Below are 8,574 nucleotides of genomic sequence, written 5' to 3'. Positions count from 1 at the left end.
GCACTTGGATTATATATGAGAGAGGCAGAGAAAGCGAGACTCAAAAGGGGGAAATAATACAGAAACAAATGTCCTTAAAGAAAACAAACAGGCTCTCGGCTTGAGCCTCAGTGGAAGAGTTTACCATCTGGGGCCAGTCACTTAGCTTTTCTGAGCCAATTTCCTTCCTTCTAAAATGGGGATAGTAATGATCTACTTCAAAGCGCTCATGCTTGAAAAACTTTAATCGAGTGGCTGGCTAAGCACCAGAAGTCAACTATTACTATTGTTACCTCTGCAGGAGCAAGGTATTTTCCGTCCCTTTCTCTATAAGAAAAACCACTGTTTCTCCAGTTAGACCCCATTCATGAGGCCGAAGCAGAAACCAAAGTGCTTTAAAAAGCTCGGGGACGGGTGCTGCAGAAACATGAACCCAATCATCCAGGGCGGTAAAGCACAGCCCCCTCGGCAAAGCCCACCTTCCATTTCTTTCCCTTCCATTTCGGGAAAGCCAAGCTCCCCCTACGCGTTCTGTTAACTTATTTTCTTGCCTCGCCAGGTCGCTGGGCTCTCTCTAGCTTCTCTCCGCGACCTCTCTGTCTTGCAGGCCCCGCGGCAGTGAAGCGGCTAGGGCTGGCGCCTGGCTCCCTCAGCGTTCCATTCTTTCCTCGCGGCTCCTGGCGGCCGCAACCGCCTTCCGAAGCCGGGGCTCCCGCCGGGATTGACGCGCTGGGGGAGGAGCGGTTTCTCGGTGCGCGCCTCTAAGGAGCATTACGGCAGGGCTCGTTCCCGGCTCCGGCCGCCAGCCCCAGCCTCCCAGGTCCGGCGCCTGGACTGGTGGAGGCCGGGAGGGAGGGAGCACGAGCGAGGAGGCACGCGCCCGCCGGTCCGCGCCCAGCCCGCCGCCGCCGCCTCAGCAGCCATGGCCGAGCGCCGCGCCTTCGCCCAGAAGATCAGCAGGTAAATCTGCGGCGTGGGGCGCGCCGCCGCCGCCCGAGGAAGAGCCGCGGAGTCTTCCCGGGCCGGGCCTAGGAGGCGAGTGGGTGTGGCGGGGCCGGCGCCGGGATCCGGCGGCCTGGCCCGCCGCGGGGCGGAAGGGGTTCGCGGTGGCTGCGGGGGTGGCGGAGGCCTCGCGCCGCCCTCGAACCCGGGCCTTCTTCCCGCGCCCGCCGCAGAGCCTCGGCCGGGAGCGGAGAGGGCCGCGGTCGCCAGCGCGCTCGCCTCCGCCGGCTCCTCTGCGGCCCGGGCCTGGACTTTCGCGGCGGTTTTTGGAAGGGCGGGTGGAGGAGCTCGTCGGCCGCTTCCCAAATTCTTTGTGTCCCCACCCCCGGGCTGGTCGGGGGCCGCTGCGGCGTTTCTCCCCCACTCTCTGCGCTCACCCCCCCGTCGGTCCCGAGAGGGTGCGGGGTCCGCCCTCCTCTCCACCCCAACAAAAGGAGAGGCGCGCGGCGGCTCCGGGCGGGTGGGAGGCCGCCCCTGCTTCACGCGTCTCGATCTTCCTGAGAAATCTGACAGAGACCCTCTTTGAACCCTGGGCCCGGTTCTAAATGGGCTTGTGCGTCCAGGATTGAAAACGTGTGGCCAGAATGAAAAGTTGAGAGCTGCGGGCTTCCCCTTCGGTGTGCAGCTGCCGAATCCTCGACGGATTGCAGGCTGAAGCTCCATCTGAGTTCGCATGTGAATTTCACTGTGCGCCTGTGTTTCTCCGAGCACTCGAGGAAGATGGATGATAGGCAGTGTTCTTTACACGTTGGCTTTCTCTCACATGTTAGCAGTCCTGAAGTCAAGCAAGTGATCAAGGTGGAGGTTTCAAAGCCTTTCACCTACTTGTGGTTGGTTGCCACCCTTCTCCCACCTGCCAAATAAAAATTGAATGACGGAGGATTCTAATATTTGTAGAATTTCTTTGTGGAATGTACTTACCTATAAGACAGTAGACATTTTTGTTTTAATAAAATCATATTTGTGTGAATTGTGATGTCCCAAGAAAAGAAGCATTCAAATTAATTACTTTTTTTGTGTTTTTTTTTTTGGACAGTTGTATTTCTGTGGCTCTGAGTCCTTTTAGTTTGCTGACATTTCTTAAAAATTTGTGGGCCGAGCGCAGTGGCTCAAACCTGTAATCGCAGCACTTTGGGAGGCCGAGGTGGGTGGATCACGAGGTCAAGAGATCGAGACCAACCTGGTCAACATGGTGAAACCCCGTCTCTACTAAAAATACAAAAAATTAGCTGGGCATGGTGGTGCATGCCTATAATCCCAGCTACTCAGGAGGCTGAGGCAGGAGAATTGCCTGAACCCAGGAGGCGGAGGTTGCGGTGCGCCGATACTGCGCCATTGCACTCCAGCCTGGGTAACAAGAGCGAAACTCCGTCTCAAAAAAAAAATTTTGGGGGGGGCCTGGTGCAGTGGCTCATGCCTGTAATCCCAGCACTTTGGGAGGCCGAGGCAGGAGGATCACTTAAGGCTAGGAGTTAAGACTAGTCCGGGCAACATATCGAGACCCGCACCCCCATCTCTACCAAAAAATAAAAATAAAAATTTAGCCAGGTGTGGTGTCGCACCTGTAGTCCTAGCTACTTTCGAGGCAGAGACTTTTGTTTCTTTCTTTCCAGCGTTAAAGCATGTTGTTTTATTTTTTCCCTAAGGGACAAAATAGCATGTGTATAAGAGCATGGGCTCTACTGTCAGACTCTGACATGGGTTCAAATTCTGACTATTACTTTCTAACTTGGGACCTTGGCCAAATTTCAGTTTCCTTGTCTGGCAAATGAGAATAATAATAGTACTCAGCTCATAGTGTTGTTGTGAACATTAAATGGCATAATTTGTGTAATGTGTGTAGCATAGTACATGGCCTATACTACCTGTCATCAAACACTTGTAGTAATTAGTTTCTCCCAGGGAATTGTGACGATAGGAAATTCTTTTTTTTTTAGTAAAAAACTAGGTCTTACTTCTGATAGTGATGATATTAAAAAATGTTACTACTTGACATGCATTCCTAGTATTTTCTCTCAGAACCTGAAGTTTATCTCTGAAAACATTGTGCTGATAAATCAAGTGCACATTAGAGAGTTGGATATGAAATTGTGTGTTTATTAGCGGAGTTTGCCTCCAGATGGGACAGGGCAAACCACAAGAAAAAAAGATAATCAGTTGTGCAAAACGACACAAAATGCAAAGAACAGCTTTTTAAGAAGTTATAAAATTAAGTTAGGTAATGCGAATGAAGAGATGTGCACTGATTGGATAGACAGGAGGTAGACATAGTAGTGATTGGTGATTGATTGGATGTTCAAGGTGAAGAAGATTGAGGAGTCTGGGAATGACATCCTCAGTGGGGCGACCAGGTGGATGATGGTGGCAGTCTTCGGGGTAAAGGACTACAGGACGAAAAAGGGCTTTGCGATTGGGAGATACAAGTGGAAAGGAGATGATGATTCAGTTTTGGACATGTTAATTTTGAGGGGCTCATGAATCATTCAGAGAGAAATATCTATTTGGTTTTGGTGCAGGTTGGAGGTACAGAAGAGACATTGGGCTGGAGATCTAGATTTGAGAATATCAGCAAGTAGATTGTATTTGCTGGTGCGTGGGTGGTTTGATGAGATTGTCCAGTGAGAATGTGCAGACTTAACTTGGAAGGAATGCCAAAGACAGAACTGCTATGGGTAATGAGTTATTAACTGCTTATTGTGAATGAAAGCTTCTTCCTCATTATCAAATATGATTGAATAATACTTAAGAATCAGTTTGTGTTCTGCCTTTTAGTTTTCTGTTAGAGGAAGTATAGTGCAAATTCTGGATATGAATTTCCTGGGTTTGGCATCCCAGCACAGCCAGTCATTGAGTAAACATGGCTGAGTTACTTGACCACGCTTCTGCCTCATTTTCCCTATGTAGAAAATGAGGATGATCGTAGGACTTAACCTTATAGAGTTGTGAGGATTAAATGAATTGATACCTCTAAAGTGCTTAGAATGGTGCTCTGTGTAAGTGTCTAGTAAGTATCAACTATTTTTTACTACAATATTTATAATGTGGTTTAGGACCTTTCGTTGGAAACGATAATTCTTTCCATAGTGTGCGTATATGAAATTTGTTGCTCTGTGAAAAGCCTGTTGCTGTTTGAAACCTTATATCTTTTTAAAGCTTCGTGATTGTTCAGAAACCTTTTCTTTAAAAAGAATTATAATGATCTCGTTTTTGTCTCAGTTATTTTTTAGCCCTTTGCATTTAATGCGGTTATTTTTTGAGGCTGTGATTTGGTGATTTCTGAAGGCTCTTTATTCTTATATCACTAATTACACTGTTTACTTCAGTTCACCTAGAAAAGCAGCATGTATATTTTGTCTGTATCGAGTAGTTGCCTTTTTATGTGTCTGTTCCCTTCACTTTTTGAGGATAAGGCCCATGGATTTATGGAATGTTGACTGTTTGTAGACACATCGTCTAGGATTTTGTTGGGATTATTTTGTCCTGTCTCTTGATACTCAGCAGTAATGGTGAACATTTGTGTACACTTAAAGCACTTTTTACTGCATTCTCATCTTTATAACCCAGAGAGGCAGAAGAATGTACTAAAGAATATAGGTTTTGGGATCAGATTGCACAGGTTGAAATTCTGCATATACCACAGAAAAATGGGGATAACAGCCTTTATACAATTAACGTGAGGATTAAGTGAGTTAAGTGTGTAAGTGAGCTAATACAGTTCTAATAATGCATTAGTACTGTGCCTGTAACATAAGCATTCAAAAATAACAAAAATACTGTTATGTTTTTATTACTGTTATTGTTGTTATCATTTTCTAGATGGGGAATTGAGGCCTAGAAAGAGCAATTTTATTTGCCTAAATCAGGACTCAACTACTACTCTGATTTCAGATTTTTTTTTTTTTTTTTTTTTTTTTAAGACAGGGTCTTGCTCTGCTGTCTATGCTGGAGTGCAGTGGTGCAATCTTGGCTGACTGCAATCTCTGCCCCTGGGTTCAAGTAATTCTCCCACCTCAGCCTCTGGAGTAGCTGGGACTACGAGCACCATGTCTGGCTAATTTTTGCATTTTTTTTGTAGAGATGGGGTTTCGCCATGTTGCTCAGGCTGGTCTTGAACTCTGGGGCTCAAGGGATCTGCTCACTTTGGCATCCCCAAGTGCTGGGATTACAGGCACGAGCTACTGTGCCTGGCCTACTCTTTTTATTTGACTATATTTTCTTTCTGCAGAATATTTTCTGTGGGTAGTTGCAGGTTTCCTAACAATGTCACTGCTACTATCCCAAATGTTATGCCTGCTGTCTTAGTCCTTCATTTGTTAACTGGGTATCATTTTGCTGTGTAAGCAGCCAAATTTAATGAAAGGTTTCTATCAGATCTTTATTTCTGAGGAAAATCTTACATGAGTGGGATTTCCTGCATATAGACTTAGTTAACACCTCAGTTGTTTTTAGTCTTCAATGTGTTAGTAACTTTGGACAGAAGGGCCCAGTCTTTCAATCTACAGAATCTACTTTGTTCAATTCATAGGTCCGTATATTACCAGTACTTCAGTGCTGCCTGTTTATACTTCCCTGATCTTTTGCTGTACTCATCTCACTAATTCTTAATGCTGAATATCTAACTTGCTTCTCTAAGTGTTAGAGAGAGACTAGAACATTCCAGAGTTGATCTCTATGTCTTAATATCTTGCCATTTGAGATGAGGTTTACCTTAAATCATTTCTCTTATTTAATAGTTTTGTTTCTCTCCCTCATCTTACTGAAAAGTTTGGTACTACCATTAGTCCTTCATATTAACCTTAGCATACTACTCTCCCAATATATGATTTAACCATCTTTCCCTTGAGCCCAAAAGGTCCCTTGTTCCTAAAGCTTACCCATTTTATTGTACTTTGAAATTCTATCTTGCCACCTCTCTGAGTCTTGATCCCACAACTTTCCCTATTCTGACATCTTCAATCTACTCCTTTTAGTGAACCTTTCCCTTAAACCGTAAGATGCTTTTCTCATAATAAAACAAAGATCTATTGAGTGTTCTGGTGTTTTCAGCTGCCAACCAAACATTCCTTTTCCTTTCCTTGTCACATTTCTCCCATGTATGTGGTATAGTCATGGCTACTTCCTGTTAATTCTCTTCCTTATCAATCCTTGGGCTATGTAGTTGTACACCTTATGTGTACTTGACTTATAGAGCTCTTGAGGGCTAGGAACCTTTGATTTTTTTCTTTTCCTCAGCACTGATTTCATGAGCTATTTTTTTTTTTTAAGTTACATTTCTTATGTTCTTCCACCCCCTTCTCTATTTTTATACTGCTTTTCTGAGCTCTTTGATGGCAGGTCTGGATTTTGACTTTTTATCTCTAGTGCTTCACACAGATCCTATGGATGCCTGACACTTAAAGTGTTTTTTTTTTTCTTTTTTTGATTTTTTAAAAAAAAAAGAAAGGAAGAAAAAAATAATAAAATAAAGAATAAAGGAGAGGAAGAAAGAGAAAGAGGGAGAGGGAGAGAGAACGGGGGTGTTGCTTTATTGCCCGGGCTAGAAGGCAGTCTAAAAATGGGTATGCGTATAATTGTGCTTAATAATGGAGACATGAAAAAAATGAGGGAAGAAAATAACAAACAAGCAGCCAACCAATATTTCATTTAAACCTGTAAGTAGGTATGATGTGGTACTGGTAAGAGTGTATATTTTGTGTATTTAAAGTGGAGAGTTCTATAAATGTTAATTAAGTTTACTTGTTCCAGATCTGAGTTCAAGTTCTGGATATCGTTGTTAATTTTCTGTCTCATTGATCTGTCTAATATTGATGTTGAAGTCTCCCACTATTATTATGTGGGAGTCTAAGTCTCTTTGTAAGTCTTACATATCTGGATATTCGTGTATTGGGTGCGTATATATTTAGGATCTTTAGCTCTTCGTGTTGCATTGAACCTTTTGTCATTATGTAATGTCCTTCTTTGCTTCTTTTGATCTTTGTTGCTTTAAGGACTATTTTATCAGAGGCAAAAATTGCAACTCCTGCTTTTTGTTTATTTATTTATTTTTGCTCTCCATTTGTTTGGTAAATTTTTCTCCATCCCTTTGTTTTGAGTCTTTGTGTATCCTTGCATGTGAGATGGGTCTGGATGCAGCATACCGTTGGGTTTTGGCTTTTTGTCCAATTTGCCTATCTGTGTCTTTGGATTGGGGGATTTAGTCGATTTAAATTTAGAATTAATAATAATATATGTGAGTTTAATAATGCCATTTAATGTTAGCTGGCTGTTTTGCCCATTAGTTGATGTAAATTCTTCATTATGTTGATGCTCTTTACTTTTTGGTATTTTTTAGAAAGGCTGATACTGGTTGTTCCTTTCTATGTGTAGTGGTTCTTTCAGAAGCTCTTGTAAAGCAGACCTGTTGGTGATGAAATCTCTGAGTGCTTGCGTGTTCACAAAAGATTTTATTTTTCCTTTGCATATGAAGCTTAGTTTGGCTGGATGTGAAATTCTGGGTTGAAAGTTCTTTTCTTTAAGGATGTTGAATATTGGCCCCCACTCTCTTCTGGCTTGTAGGGTTTCTGCTGAGAGAGCTGCTCTGAGTCTGATAGGCTTCCCTTTGTGGGTAACCTGACCTTTCTCTCTGGCTGCCCTTAGTATTTTGTCCTTCATTTCAACCCTGGTGAATCTGATGATTATGTGCCTTGAGGTTGGTCGTCTTGAGGAATCTTTGTGGTGTTCTCTGTATTACCTGGAGTTGAATATTGTCCTGTCTTGCTAGGTTGGGAAAATTTTCCTGAATAATATCCTGAAGCATATTTTCCAGCTTGGATTCATTCTCTTCGTCACATTCAGGTGCACCTATCAAATGTAGATTAGGTCTTTTCACATAATCCCATATTTCTTGGAGACTTTGCTTATTCCTTTTTATCCTTTTTTCTCTAATCTTGTCTTCTTGTTTTATTTCATTGAGTTGGTCTTCGACCTCTGATATCCTTTCTTCTGCTTGATCAATTCGGCTGTTAAAACTTGTGCATACTTCGCGCAGTTCTCGTCTTGTGTTTTTCAGCTCCATCAATTCACTTATATTCCTCTCTAAATTGTGTATTCTTGTTAACATTTCATCAAACCTTTTTTCAAAATTCTTAGTTTCTTTGCATTGGGTTAGAACAAGTTCTTTTAACTCACAGAAGTTTCTTATCATCCACCTTTTAAAGCCTGCTTCTGTTAATGGAACACACTTGTTCTCCATCAGGCCTTGTTTCCTTGCTGATGAGGAACTGTGATCCCCTGTAGAGGGAGAGGCGTTCTGATTTTGGGTATTCTCATCCTTTTTAGGCTGGTTTCTTCCCTTCGTTATGGATTTATCCATCTGTGTTCTTTATAATTACCATCTTTGTAATTGGGTTTCTGAGTGCACGTCCAAATTGTTGATGTGCAGCGCTGGAATCTGAGCAACCCACTGCACCGGCTAAAACAGCGGTCTTAAGATTGATGGTGCTTTTCTGACTCTGCATCGAGGACCGCAGCTCCGAGGCACCGGCAAAACTGCCTCACCAGCCACAAGAGTCACTCTGGCGACCTGTGGGGCTCCTCCGCTGGGAATATCCTGGT

The 8,574-nt window shown here is 43.4% G+C and overlaps 1 protein-coding gene across 6 annotated transcripts in view; it reads left to right on the top strand.

The window, feature by feature from the left end:
- The first annotated feature begins 796 nt into the window (after nucleotides 1-796).
- DOCK7 (dedicator of cytokinesis 7) overlaps nucleotides 797-8,574 on the top strand; it is a 242,826-nt gene continuing 235,048 nt past the window's right edge. For 4 of the 6 annotated variants that reach the window (XM_074380932.1, XM_074380931.1, XM_074380928.1 and 1 more), the window contains exon 1: nucleotides 797-939. In XM_074380932.1, the coding sequence (XP_074237033.1) occupies nucleotides 902-939 (38 nt within the window). In that variant the 5' untranslated portion in view covers nucleotides 797-901. The remainder of the gene's footprint in view (nucleotides 940-8,574) is intronic. The other 2 variants (XM_074380929.1, XM_074380930.1) reach the window with 2 other exon arrangements.

The sequence above is a fragment of the Saimiri boliviensis genome, chromosome 11, assembly GCF_048565385.1.
Source record: "Saimiri boliviensis isolate mSaiBol1 chromosome 11, mSaiBol1.pri, whole genome shotgun sequence".
NCBI lineage: Eukaryota > Metazoa > Chordata > Mammalia > Primates > Cebidae > Saimiri > Saimiri boliviensis.
This window is presented reverse-complemented; position numbering and strand designations above follow the sequence as displayed.